The sequence below is a fragment of the Brachyistius frenatus genome, unplaced genomic scaffold, assembly GCF_029030835.1.
Source record: "Brachyistius frenatus isolate BFR_SWC_R1_liver_20210118 unplaced genomic scaffold, ASM2903083v1 Contig_23, whole genome shotgun sequence".
Lineage (NCBI taxonomy): Eukaryota > Metazoa > Chordata > Actinopteri > Embiotocidae > Brachyistius > Brachyistius frenatus.
This window is the reverse complement of record NW_027210622.1, coordinates 391,684-405,723: the sequence shown is the minus strand read 5'-3', so window position 1 is coordinate 405,723 and position 14,040 is coordinate 391,684. Positions and strand designations below refer to the sequence as shown.

The 14,040-nt window shown below is 40.4% G+C and overlaps 1 protein-coding gene across 1 annotated transcript in view; it reads left to right on the top strand.

The window, feature by feature from the left end:
- The window catches only part of LOC138620201 (myosin-9-like), a 30,777-nt gene extending 17,678 nt beyond the window's left edge, over positions 1-13,099 (top strand). The window contains exons 19-43 of the mRNA XM_069697189.1: positions 1,586-1,707; positions 2,029-2,098; positions 2,213-2,373; positions 2,539-2,647; positions 3,300-3,431; positions 3,614-3,820; positions 3,906-4,043; positions 4,177-4,300; positions 4,412-4,583; positions 4,742-4,954; positions 5,538-5,682; positions 5,770-5,976; positions 6,168-6,272; positions 6,761-6,913; positions 7,395-7,643; positions 8,224-8,436; positions 8,657-8,869; positions 8,970-9,131; positions 10,017-10,145; positions 10,283-10,371; positions 10,639-10,762; positions 11,045-11,253; positions 11,343-11,451; positions 11,616-11,788; positions 12,230-13,099. Coding sequence (XP_069553290.1) covers positions 1,586-1,707; positions 2,029-2,098; positions 2,213-2,373; positions 2,539-2,647; positions 3,300-3,431; positions 3,614-3,820; positions 3,906-4,043; positions 4,177-4,300; positions 4,412-4,583; positions 4,742-4,954; positions 5,538-5,682; positions 5,770-5,976; positions 6,168-6,272; positions 6,761-6,913; positions 7,395-7,643; positions 8,224-8,436; positions 8,657-8,869; positions 8,970-9,131; positions 10,017-10,145; positions 10,283-10,371; positions 10,639-10,762; positions 11,045-11,253; positions 11,343-11,451; positions 11,616-11,788; positions 12,230-12,338 — 3,837 coding nt within the window. The 3' untranslated portion in view covers positions 12,339-13,099. The remainder of the gene's footprint in view (positions 1-1,585; positions 1,708-2,028; positions 2,099-2,212; positions 2,374-2,538; positions 2,648-3,299; positions 3,432-3,613; positions 3,821-3,905; positions 4,044-4,176; positions 4,301-4,411; positions 4,584-4,741; positions 4,955-5,537; positions 5,683-5,769; positions 5,977-6,167; positions 6,273-6,760; positions 6,914-7,394; positions 7,644-8,223; positions 8,437-8,656; positions 8,870-8,969; positions 9,132-10,016; positions 10,146-10,282; positions 10,372-10,638; positions 10,763-11,044; positions 11,254-11,342; positions 11,452-11,615; positions 11,789-12,229) is intronic.
- The last annotated feature ends 941 nt before the right edge of the window (positions 13,100-14,040 follow it).

The following is a 14,040-nucleotide window of genomic DNA, read 5'->3' as shown; positions in this document are numbered from 1 at the left end:
AAAGTGAAGTAGACCAAAAGATAGACATCCAAAGAAATTCAGGAACAAATGAGAAAGAAAGTAATTGAGATCTATCAGTCTGGAAAAGGTTCTAAAGCCATTTCTAAAGCTTTGGGACTCCAGCGAACCACAGTGAGAGCCATTATCCACAAATGGAGAAAACATGGAACAGTGGTGAACCTTCCCAGGAGTGTCCGGCCGACCAAAATTACCCCAAGAGTGCAGCGACGACTCATCCGAGAGGTCACAAAAGACCCCACAACAACATCCAAAGAACTGCAGGCCTCACTTGCCTCAGTTAAGGTCAGTGTTCATGACTCCACCATAAGAAATAGACTGGGCAGAAATGGCTGCATGGCAGAGTTCCAAGACGAAAACCACCGCTGAGCAAAAAGAACATTAAGGCTCGTCTCATTTTTGCCGGAAAACATCTTGATGATCCCCAAGACTTTTGGGAAAATACTCTGTGGACTGACGAGACAGAACTTGAACTTTTTGGAAGGTGTGTGTCCCATTACATCTGGCGTAAAAGTAACACCGCATTTCAGAAAAAGAACATCATACCAACAGTAAAATATGGTGGTGGTAGTGTGATGGTCTGGGGCTGTTTTGCTGCTTCAGGACCTGGAAGACTTGCTGTGATAAATGGAACCATGAATTCTACTGTCTACCAAAAAATCCTGAAGGAGAATGTCCGGCCATCTGTTCGTGACCTCAAGCTGAAGCCAACTTGGGTTCTGCAGCAGGACAATGATCTAAAACACACCAGCAAGTCCACCTCTAAATGGCTGAAGAAAAACAAAATGAAGACTTTGGAGTGGCCTTGTCAAAGTCCTGACCTGAATCCTATTGAGATGCTGTGGCATGACCTTAAAAAGGAGGTTCGTCCTGGAAAACCCTCCAATGTGGCTGAATTACAATAACTCTGCAAAGATGAGTCGGCCAAAATTCCTCCACAGCTGTAAAAGACTCATTGCAAGTTATCGTAAACGCTTGATTGCAGTTGTTGCTGCTAAGGGTGGCCCAACCAGTTATTAGGTTCAGGGAGCAAACACTTTTTCACACAGGGCCATGTGGGTTTGGATTTTTTTTTCTCCCTTAATAATAATAAAAAACCTTCATTTAAAAACTGCATTTTGTGTTTACTTGTGTTATCTTTGACTAATATTTAAATTTGTTTGATGATCTGAAACATTTAAGTGTGACAAACATGCAAAAGAAATAAGAAATCAGGAAGGTGGCAAACACTTTTTCACACCACTGTATATACACACACACACACACACACACACACATACATACATATAGATAGATACATAGATCTAGTCCAATTTTTTTGTTGATGGGCATCTATTAATGCATTACATTATTAAATACCCTTTGTCTGAATGTAAATGGGATGGGGTTGTTTTGCTCATAAGGGAAGCAAAACATTTTTATATAGATATAAAAATATATATAGATCTCTCTCTGTGTCACTCTATATCTCTCTATATATATATTTATCTAGAGAGATAGATAATTGTGCCAGAGAACCTTCGCACATGAACAAATCCTTCATAATGGTCTTTGTTTTTTCCTTCAGGCTGGTAAACTGGAGTCTCACCTGGTTCTGGACCAGCTGAAGTGTAATGGTGTCTTAGAGGGGATTCGTATCTGCAGACAGGGCTTCCCCAACCGCATCGTCTTCCAGGAGTTCAGACAGAGGTGACAAACGACAGCAAACAGTTTTGTATTTACAAAAAGTTTTGTATTTTTATTGCCAACGATGTGATATTTAAAGAGCATACCTGTCTGACTTCTGTCTTATTTCATTCTACTCTAAAGAAATCACGCTCCCCTCAAAGCATTTTTTTTTCCCGATGATATACAGGCTATTTGTTCTATTGGATGCACTCGACATGGATGACTGTAAAATACAGACACAGTTAATGTGCCTGAGTGCATTTTTCATCATAAAGTTGAATTCTTAAAAACAACTGCCGCCCTTTATCCACATTCAATTGAAGTCAAACTTCTGTCTCTCAGGTATGAAATCCTCACTCCTAGCGCTATTCCAAAGGGATTTATGGATGGCAAGCAAGCCTGTGTGCTCATGGTGAGAACAGTAAATCAGTTTCAGAGATCCGCAGTTTATCACAAGAGGAAGAAATGCTTCATCTAAACTCTCTTTTCATGCAACACCAAGTCACTTCTCTCTCCTCCATGTCAGATCAAAGCCCTGGAGCTGGACCCAAATCTGTACCGCATCGGTCAGAGTAAAGTGTTCTTCAGAGCTGGAGTCCTGGCCCATCTGGAGGAGGAACGAGACATGAAGATCACTGATGTGATCATCAGCTTCCAAGCCTGGTGCAGAGGATATGTGGCCCGCAAGTATGACGGCTCGAGTCATTTGATGCATAAAATTTTTAAAGTATTTTACTCAATCAGCATCTATACATATGGGCAACACCTTTTCACAATGCTGTTTGTTTTACTCCGCTCCTCTAAGAAAAGAAAATGTGATGACGAGAGAACATTTTTTTAAATTTATTCCAGAGCCTTTACAAAGAGAACGCAGCAGCTGACTGCCATGAAAGTGATCCAGAGAAACTGTGCAGCTTACCTCAAACTCAAGAACTGGCAGTGGTGGAGACTTTTCACCAAGGTAAGGGAATAATGAAGGCAGTTCAAGTTGGTCACATTTATCCACGTTAATAAGTGGTATTATTCTTCAAAGGGTTTGGTTGTTGATCCCAGCGAACACAAGGTAATAGTCCTGTTCAGAATCAGCTGTTCAGCCGTTCAGAAGACTTTAAAACAAGTTTATTCTTCTGATGCTGTGAGCCAATGACAAACCTGAATGATAATTTCTCTGCTGCCAGTAACCAAACCTGATTAATTTGGTGGCAGCTCAATGTTGAAAACTGTGTCATGCACACAGATAACAAAAAACATTAAAAAACAAAATAAAAAAAACCATAGTTTACAAAAACTATAAAAGCTTTTTTTATGATTAAAAGCACAAAAAGAAGAAAGTAAATTTTATATATATCCATGTAAAATGGTCCCAATACACTTTACAATCACAGAGAACAAACACCATATTACATGAACATGAAACCAGTGAGCTACTCATTTATGATTATACATTCCAATTAATCTGGAGTTTTCTGTTATTTTGTTATTTTACTAATAATTTATGACAGTTTAATGATCGAAAAAGTAAACTATGCACAAGAAGAAAAAAAAAATTCCCCCAATATTTATGGTCAGAAAAGTCACCATATGTTTGTATAATGTTATTTTTTTTCATCTAGGTGAAGCCTCTGCTGCAAGTGACTCGGCAGGAGGAGGAAATGGTGGCCAAGGAAGAGGAGCTGATCAAGGTGAAGGAGAGACAACTGCAGGCTGAGGAGCAGCTCAAAGAATTTGAGACCAAGCAGCAACAGGTAGGAGTCACAATGCAGTAAACTATGATCAGTCTTCTTAATAACTATTGTATTCTAAACTCAGTCTGTGAAAAATTTACAAATGTATTTTTTAGATGTGCATTAGGTTTTCTTTTGTGTGGTTCTTCTGACTGATGCAGCTCTGAAATTTAATTTTCCCTCTCTGACTTTGACTTTGCTAGCTGAATGCTGAGAAGTTAGCTCTTCAGGAGCAGCTCCAGGCAGAGACAGAGCTGTGTGCAGAGGCTGAGGAGATGAGAGCCCGTCTGACCACCCGGAAGCAGGAGCTAGAGGAGATCCTGCATGACCTGGAGTCCCGACTTGAGGAAGAGGAGGACAGGGCCACTCAGCTACAAACTGAAAGAAAAAAGATGCAGACAAACATCACGGTCAGTAAATTCCCGATGACAGAATGTAAGATATGATGAAAAAACTTTGCATTTCCATCATGGATTGTTTGTGTTGTACTTTCAGGACCTGGAGCAGCAGTTGGATGAGGAGGAAGCAGCCAGACAGAAGCTTCAGTTGGAGAAGGTCACCACGGACTCCAAGCTGAAGAAATTGGACGACGACGTCATGGTGCTGGAAGACCAGAACAACAAGCTCAACAAGGTCACATTTAACGTGTCAACTTGGATCAATTCAAAATCCTGAAAAATATTTCTGTATCCCTGAAATATTCCATCACAAGTACATCATAAACAAAACAACCACAAGTAAAATTGTTGTTGTCTGCTGACCTCAGGAGAAGAAACTGCTGGAGGAGAGGATCTCCGAGTTCACCACTAACCTGACTGAGGAGGAAGAGAAATCCAAAAGCTTGCAGAAACTCAAGAATAAACATGAAGCCATGATCACAGAACTGGAGGGTAAGTGTTTGTTGTTTTTTAGATTCTTATTGTGTTTTTAATCCACTTTTTATAAAAAAATAAAAATAAAAAAAAGGCAAGAAACATGAAAAAAATTAAATTTAAACACAGATCGTCTGAGAAAAGAGGAGAAGGTACGTCAGGAGTTGGATAAGAACCGTCGTAAACTTGAGGGAGACTCTACTGAGCTCACCGACCAGATTGCAGACCTGCTGGCACAGATTGCTGAACTCCGAGCGCAGCTGGCCAAGAAGGAGGAGGAACTCCTCGCTGCACTGGCCAGGTGAGGGCAATATTTAATGTGTAGGTTTTTACTGCTGCGAAATCAAAAAGGATTGTCTTTACCCTCACTGACACTTTACTTATACTCTTCCATGACATTTTAAACACAGTTGCTTATATTGAGGTGTATGTTGATCAGTTCTTTACCTCGACCTCCAGGATCGAACAGGAGGCTGCGGCCAAGAACATGGCCCAGAAAAAGATCAGGGAGCTGGAGGCCCAGATCTCTGAGCTGCAGGAGGACCTGGAGCTGGAGAGGCAGGCACGATCCAAAGCTGAGAAACACCGCAGGGACCTGGGAGAGGAGCTGGAGGCCCTAAAGACGGAGCTGGAGGACACTTTGGATTCCACTGCAGCTCAGCAGGAGCTGAGGTAACGCTCAGCATTGTATAGTTTCTAACAGATGTGAATTTCACAACGATTTAAAAAAAAAAAAAATGTATCACCTAAATGATGATTGGAAAAAAAAAATCAGTCTTAAAACCTCTTGTCCACTTGTCTTAACCATCTGATATGATATAAATAAGGACACACCGTATCTATATCTCTTATGTCTTCATGAGGCTAACAGAGAAGCCCTACATTACAGTGATTGTTGGATGGATGACATGTTAACATTTAAAGCTATCCTGATATGAACTGAAGTGTTCGATGGCACAAACTGGTTGACAGAATGTGACAAGTAGGTAAATCATGCAAGAGATTCACTTAAAACAAGTTAGATTTATTAGAAATAAACTAACGCAAACCAAGAATTGAGTTTAAAATCAGCTCTATCAGCAATGAATGGATGTGTGTCATATGTGCATGTGGAGTTGGTTAAAGTACAAAGACAAAACAATGTTATTGAGGAAGAAATGAGGAGAGACAGACTGAACACATGAAAATATACCATCCTTTTCTCACATCTTGTTCCTTGTTCATTCGTTTTTCTTGTTCATTTGTTTCCATCCAGGACCAAGCGTGAGACGGAGGTTACCCATCTGAAGAAGTCCCTGGAGGAAGACGCTAAGGTTCACGAGCAGCAGATGGCTGACATGAGACATAAACACAATCAGGCATTTGATGAGCTCAATGAGCAGCTGGAGCAGGCCAAACGGGTAATGAATACAGTGGTCAGAAGATAAAATTACCACCAAACATCTGTATGACACCAGTAACATGTCTCACGTGTGTCGCCCCTTCAGAACAAAGTTTCAGTGGAGAAAGCCAAGCAGGCCCTGGATAGCGAGTGGAACGAGATCCAGATCGAGCTAAAGACTCTGACACAAGGCAAAGCAGACTCCGAGCACCGTCGCAAGAAGGCCGAATCCCAGGTTCAAGAGCTGCAGGTCAAATTTGGAGAAAGTGATCGACAGAGGCAGGAGTTTGCTGACAAGATGACCAAGATGCAGGTATGGATGGAGCAGTCTCTGAGAGGTGGTTTACTGGTGGAGGATTGACTGAATGTTTACACAGAGGGTAAAGGATGTTTGAAATGAGGGATGTTTGTCATGATAGTTCTCTGAAGAGGGATGAAGTGGGAGGTTAGGATTACATTAATCTGTTTTCTCCCATTTATTAATTGTTTCTGTCTGGTGTGTAGACGGAGCTGGACAGCGTAAACAGCTTCCTGAGTGAAGCAGAGGGCAAAAACATCAAATCCAGCAAGGACCTTTCTTCTGTGGCGTCTCAGCTGCAGGACGCACAGGTACAAACACAAGTGCATACACGTTTTGTCACTGGTTTATCAGATGGTTCCTTTTGATATCTAGCACACTCCTTTTTGTCTTACAATCTAAAATAATATGTTACTGTGCATTAACCCATGGCACTTCCTCACTCAAATCTGAACACAGATGTGATACACAAATAAAAAAAAATTTAACACTTTCTGAGGACATCAAAATATACCCAGGGTTCATCACAAATACACAACTATTAACCTGTGTAGAAAAGAAAAGTACTTGTTGTTCATGGTCTTCATAATCATCATGTTTGGAAGATTTTTTTTATTTTTATAGTAATTCAGTGACGGACTAAGGGGTAACATTTCAAACAGGAACTGATAATAGCAAGCTGGTGCATGGCTTTCCATTGTGCAAATTTTGCCAAATCAAAAATCACAAAAAACAGAGCAAAAAGACAGCCGTTAAAAGGAGACTTCTCTCACGTGATATTTCTTGTACTGAAATCCAGGAGTTGCTCCAAGAAGAGACTCGTCAGAAGCTCTCCCTGTCCACCCGCCTGAGGCAGATGGAGGACGAGCAGAACGGCCTGCGGGAGATGCTGGAGGAAGAGGAGGAGAACAAGAAAAACGTGGCGAAGCAAGTTTCCACTCTGCAGACTCAGGTCGGTCCAAAGTCCCTTGTCAACGCACAGCATTTATATTTATTTAACACATCATTCAAAAGAGTCAATTTTTTATTTTTAGATCAGCAGTAATCATGAAATTGGTAATCAATCTGCAAAACTAATGACATCTCCATCTGACTTGCCAAATATGGTAAACATGGTAATGTAAGCAGCACAAGTATAGCCTCAAAGAGCTGCTGGCATTGCTGTAAAATCTTAGTGTTGTTTTAAATAAGGTGACAAAGTTATCTGTTAAACAGTTAACCAATAAAAATGCTAAATAAGAGGACATTTGCAGAGTCCGTGATAAATCTATAAGACCGAAACAAATTTCTCCTTATTCCACCTACTGAATGGTCTTTTTTTTTTTTTTGCCAGTAAAGAAGGAACTTCCACCTTACCGTCAACTTGATTAGGTCACCAGAAGTTGAAAATGCCTCCCAATTCACCCACATCTCATTTTGTTTTCTGTCTTCAGCTGGCAGAGATGAAGAAGAAGCTGGATCAGGAAGTCACGTCGCTGGAGGGGGCGGAGGAGTGCCGCAAGAAAGTCCAGCGGGAGTTAGACAGCATGATGCAACAGGTGGAGGAGAAGACGGCAGCCTACGACAAACTGGAAAAGACAAAAACTCGTCTACAGCAGGAGCTGGACGACCTCTTGGTGGACCAGGACCACCTGAGGCAGATCGTCTCCAACCTGGAGAAGAAGCAGAAGAAGTTCGATCAGGTATCATGTCAGCTGTGTATTCTGTGCCCGAAGCAAAGAGGCATAAAGGACTAAAATGTTTCACATTTTTCTTGTAAAATTTGATGATGTATATCTAATATTTTTTTTAAGTCCAATTGAGCTTGGAAACTGATAAACAAGGAAGACATTGCTCAACACCTGCAGCATAAAAAGTTGCAGACAAATGATACATTTTAACATCGCTACTAAAAGGATAACAATACAAGAAAAAGAAAAGGGCCAAAAGAGTAATTTATTATCACCACAAAATTGTTTCTAAAAAACATTTTGGTTGTACAATTCATCTGGTTGTTGTAGATAATGCGTGTTACGACTTGTTGAAGAGACAATGCTTAAACCTCACTAAGGTTCAGACATTATCATTTAATGCAATAATTAACCAGAATACCTTACGTTGGTTAAATGTGAACAAAAGTGTTCATTAATGGTCTGAGTAAGCTTTATTTGATAAAAGTGCATGGTCACAAAGCTTAAAACGTGGTTGTTTGTCTTAGCTAATGTTTTCAGTTCAGTTTCCTTTGGATTATTGACTTCCCTTCTTGATCATTCCTGTCCTTAGATGCTGGCAGAGGAGAAAGCTATTTCTACTCAGTACGCTGAGGAGCGTGACAAGGCCGAGGCTGAAGCCAGGGAGAAGGAAACACGAGCACTGACGCTGGCCCGCGAGCTGGAGACCATGACAGACCTGAAGGACGAGTTGGACCGAGCCAATAAAGTCTTCAAAGCTGAAATGGAAGACTTGGTGTCCTCCAAGGATGATGTCGGCAAGAGCGTAAGAGAACACAGTGGTGTCTTTTGATGCACGGAGAGCAACCAAGAAAGATGAACTCTTTCTGAATTATTTAGGAAATTGGTTTTGCTAAAATGTCAACACTGGAGACAAAGACTTTAATATTGCTCTCAGCAGTTGTTAAAGTGTTGTTTATAATCTTTGAGCCTTTTCACTGCTCCAAAATACGGAATGTGTAACGATGCAAACTTCTCGTCTGCAGGTTCATGAGCTGGAGAGGTCGAAGCGTGCCATGGAGCAGCAGCTGGAGGAGATGAGAGTTCAGCTGGAGGAGCTGGAGGACGAGCTGCAGGCCACAGAAGATGCAAAACTGCGTCTGGAGGTCAACATGCAGGCCATGAAGGCCCAGTTTGACCGAGACCTGCTGGCCCGAGACGAGCAGGGAGAGGAGAGGAGGAAACAGCTCGTTAAACAGGTACGAGAGAAGAATCAATGATTTCTGAAGTACACGATTTTTAGGTTCTTCACAAGACATTACAAATTGGAAATTACATTTTTACACTCACTTGCTTCAGGTGCGTGAGATGGAGGTGGAGCTGGAGGATGAACGCAAGCAGCGCACTCAGGCCCTCTCATCCAAGAAGAAACTGGAGATGGACCTAGCAGAGCTCGAAACCCACATCAATGCAGCTAACAAGGGACGGGATGAGGCCCTCAAACAGCTGAAAAAACTCCAGGTAATATTTGCATGGATCATCATGTATACACACGAGCATGGTTATTGCAATATTGGTTTTGCATAACTGAATCACTAATTAATATAAATAAAAAAATATGAACGAAAACAAAGACAATTGAAAAGTAATTGGCGCTACTTTCCACCAAAATTTGGGTAGGTAGGTAGGTAGGTATATACTTTATTAATCCCCGAGGGGAAATTTTTTCGCCACAGCAGCATACATACAGGAGCAATAATAGAAACAATAGAATAAAATAATAATAGAATAGAATAATATAATAGAAAAGCAATAAAATAAAAAATATAAATATAAAATGCACAGTACATACAGTACATTAAATATCTATATATATTATATACAACAAACCAATAAACACAGTCAACATATATATATATATACATACGGTACAGTATATATCTATATATATAATATACATACAATATACAAGCAACCAAGAAACACAGTCAACAGTGTTTTTGTACTGTGATGGATTTTGCCAGAGGTGAGTTATTGTAAAGTCTTATGGCAGTGGGCAGGAATGATCTCCTGTATCTGTCCTTTGCTGACAGGTTACAATACAGATTAATACTAGAAAACAACTTGCTACATATTCTTTGTTTTCTGGTGCTGTTTACATATTTGTAAAAACAACAGACGGCCCTTATATTTGATGTCCAATCAATTCAAAAACAAAAGCTTCATGGGTAACTCCTACAGTTATGTAAGCACAGAAAATATATAGTTTGGTCTGTTAGACACCTTCTCTTTCAGAAGTGAGTCCACAGTCTTGTAAACACTGAGAGAAACATACATTGTTTGGAAAACCCCTTGCAATGATAAGTGTCTAACTACAGAGCTGATGTCTGCATGTCCACACTACAGGCCCTAATGAAAGAGCAGATGAGGGAGGTGGATGAGCTCCGCTTGTCCAGAGAGGAAGCTGTCAACGGGGCCAAGGAGACGGAGAGGAAGCTCAAGTCTTTGGAGGCAGATTCCCTGCACTTCCAGGAGGTATAAAACAATGGAGACAAGCAACTGAAAGATCTGAGGCCTGCCTGCAGGACTAAATGTTATAGATAGTATATACTGTATCACCAGCCTCTGTGCTACTGAGCTTTAAAATCTTTATAAATTCCTGTCTCCACCAGGATCTGGCCACTGCAGAGAGACTCAAGAGACAGATTCAGACAGAGAGAGATGAGCTCCAGGAAGAGATGAACGGCAGCAACTGCAAGAAGTATGAACCAAATATACAGTGTATATTAGAAGAAATGAAGTACATTCACTCACACAATGCATATAAGCTGTAATGGTATGCATGCTCAAGTTTCAGCAGCACATTTGCAACCATGAAAAAAAAGAAACTATAAAAATGTGGTTGTAGTCCATTTCTTAGATGAGAGTTGACAGTTTCGACCGTAATATAGTCAGTTCAAACGAAACCTACAAGTTTGGTTCAGTACGTTAACTGTCACTTCTGCTCTTACTCGCTCGTTGTTGGCAGTTCTCTACTAGCAGATGAGAAGAGGAGGCTGGAGGCTCGTATCACCCAGCTGGAGGAAGAGCTGGAGGAAGAGCAGCTCAACACAGAGATGGTCAACGATCGTCTGAAGAGAACCACACTGCAGGTAGGACACTCGGTATTTCTGTTATCTGTTGAGCTGCTCATCCTTTTGTCTTTTTGTTTGGAAGTAGAAGGAAAAAATGTAATGTTCAGGGGAAGGTAATGGGTGTGTGTGCACATTTCTGGCTTAGTAATGACAAAAATATGGAAAATCCATATAAAAAGACTGAAGGTTGAGCTTTGCGGTGGATAAACGGAAGATGAAGAAAATCTAAAATGACTTTACTACTTTACAATATACATTATTTTAACAGTATCTCTACTGTGTGTGTGTCTGTGACATCAGACTGAGCAGCTGACCACAGAGTTGGGTGCAGAACGCAGCACCTCCCAGCGGCTGGAGGGATCTCGTTCGCAGCTGGATCGCCAGAACAAGGAGCTGAAACTGAAGCTGCAGGAGCTTGAGGGAACCGTCAAGTCCAAGTATAAGTCTACTATTACCACCATGGAGGCCAAGATTGCTCAGCTGGAAGAGCAACTTGACATAGAGTCAAAGTGAGCGGCAATGAAATGATCCCTTTGTAAACCAGTCCAAAACGACTCTTTTGTACTCAGTCTTAACACTGCACTGCTAATCGTTTCAGGGAGCGCCAGCAGGCCTCCAGGCTGGTCAGGCGGACAGAGAAGAAGCTGAAAGAGATGATTCTACAGGTGGATGATGAGAGGCGCAACACGGAGCAATACAAAGATCAGGTGATCCTCGTCACTAAACTACTTTTACTTTTCATTTCCAGATTATTAGAGAGAAGAGAGGAGTCTTATTGTGTAGTTTGATCCTGACATGAATCCTTGCTGATCTGCTTGTATTGTTTTTGGCACTTTTTTTCTGTATTGCTAAGTGAAACTTCTCCCCGCAGGCGGACAAGATAAACAGCCGAATGCGTCAACTGAAGCGCCAGCTAGAGGAGACGGAGGAGGAGCTGACGAGAGCCAACGCCTACCGCAGGAAGATGCAGAGGGAGCTGGAAGATGCCACTGAGTCAGCAGACGCCATGAACCGTGAAGTCAACTCTCTGAAGGGCAAGCTCAGGTAGAGGCATCTAACATTTAATCCGTTTACATTTAATCAAGCATTTAATCAGTTAAAGGAGAACTACATACATTTTACACTTGACGATTAGTTCTTGCTCTGACTAAGAAAAAAGTTGTATAATGTAATGTCTTCTGGGGCTCTGAAGGAGCTGTCAAGTCGAGGCCCAGAAAGTGTACGAAAGAAGAAGCTGAATTAAGTTGCATTATGGGAAGTGTAGGGTCCAGGGTTTTGGGAGTTTTAACTAAGTTAAGGGCAGAGCAGCAGATGAGATATGTTTCAAAAAGTCTGTCGTGAGTCCCAGAAGTGCAGCACAAAATCACTGCTTAGGTTAGGTCGTTACTTTGCTTGTGACTCCACTCATGAATACGGTCTCATCAGTGCTACTTCTGTGCGTATTTGTGCTGCTCCTGACGGTGTTTTAACTGATTTGTTTTAAAGACGTGGAGACTTGCCTTTCAATTTGCGACGTACCATGAATCGCAGTGGATTGGACAGCGATGAGGATGTGGATGTGCCGACTGAGACATCAGAGCCTGCAGCTGAGTGAACGGAGGAGAAGCCAAAAGGGAAATATTTTATAGAATGTAGTCGTCCCGCAATATAGTAAAACTTTAGCCATGCAAATTATAAAGGACTCAAACTTGTACTTCCCTTGTTCCTTTCTGTGATGCATTTATATTTGGCCAAATAATCATATTCGTCTCGGTGAATGTAAGCAATGTTTTTCTACAAAAGCTTTACAGAAACCTTTCTTGCTCTATTTTTCTACTTAATGGGTTTATTATATCAACAATATTGCTCTTTTATCAAGCCATTGTATTGCAGTCATTTGCAGTCATCAAGAGTTTTGATGCAGTAACAAACTACAGTTCACATTAGTTGGTATTATTAAACTATCTGTACTGTATGCTCTTCCGCTTACTGTGTTATTACCTCGACCAAAATTGCACAGCGCCAACTTGGATAAAACGCACAAGATTGGGAATGTCCACTGAAGTGTGGTATAGATAAAATGCTATAATGTTGGTGAAAAGGTTGGTACACATGTTTTACTATCATCTGTAAGTGGCGTTTGTCTCTCACTGGTTTTACACTTTGGTTATTGGTGGTGGGTCATCATGTATTAGCTTTCCACAGCAGAAGAGTTTTCTATCAACGCTTAAGTCTTGAAATGTTGAATCCAGCATATATATATAAATATATATATAAATATCACACCCTACTATCAAAGGTCACTGATGTCAACATTGTAAGGCTACTCTATATTTTATAAAATAGCTAAATGCAATAAAATTATGAAATATCAAATGCATTTGACTTCCTCATTTCTTGTTTGAAAAGTTGTAGTTTTAAAGACTAGGTCTACATTTCTTTAAGTCTGAGACTATATAATGGCTGATGTAGTTGTAGTCGTTTTACCCCAAAATTTTAGTAATCCTTAATGAGAATTGTTTGCTCTTACTCTTAATGGCCTTAAGAGATTCTACTTTTTATTCTACTGATTCTACTAACAGATTGATATTTTCTGTCATGGAAAAAAACAACTATACAATTTTTGTTTTTTTTCACACTGAATTCAAATAATTTTTTTGTTCAAGTGTTTACACGCACACATGGAAAAGCATCATTTGATCCTGAGGCCAAATATAGGCAAAAATCAAAATACTTTTACACTTCAGGAGAACGCTTTACATATTTCATATGTAATGTCAGCCTTATTTTATAGAACAGGTAATATACAATCATATTTTTTGTTTTATCCTGTTTGACTTGCATTTGAATTATTATTAATTTTTTTTTCCATCTGCACTTTCTATACTTCAGCTGCTGTGAAGACTGAATTTGCCTTCTGTGGGATTAATAAAGTTTTTTTCTCTTATCTTAAAAAACTGTCTCATAGTAAAGGTCTAAAATTATAAACTATAATTAAAACTGCAAGCCAGTGATATGTGGCCCCTCGCACACTGCAAGTCGGGCATCCAGCAGCATGCCACGGTCCGCATAGTTCCGCTTGCAGTTTTAATATTTTTCTCGATCGCGTTCATTATTCTTCTTTAAAAAAAAAAAAAAAAAAAAAAAAGGCTTTTTTTTTGGTGGCTTCAAAACATCTTCAAAAACCCATAAAAAGTTGGCGCCTAAAGCAAGTTTCGTGAGGTTTGGAGCATCGTTTGACCTTAAACATCAACTTCCTGTGTCACAGAGAAACATCAAACTTAGCCAAATTGCCTTGTCGATACTATATACTCTAT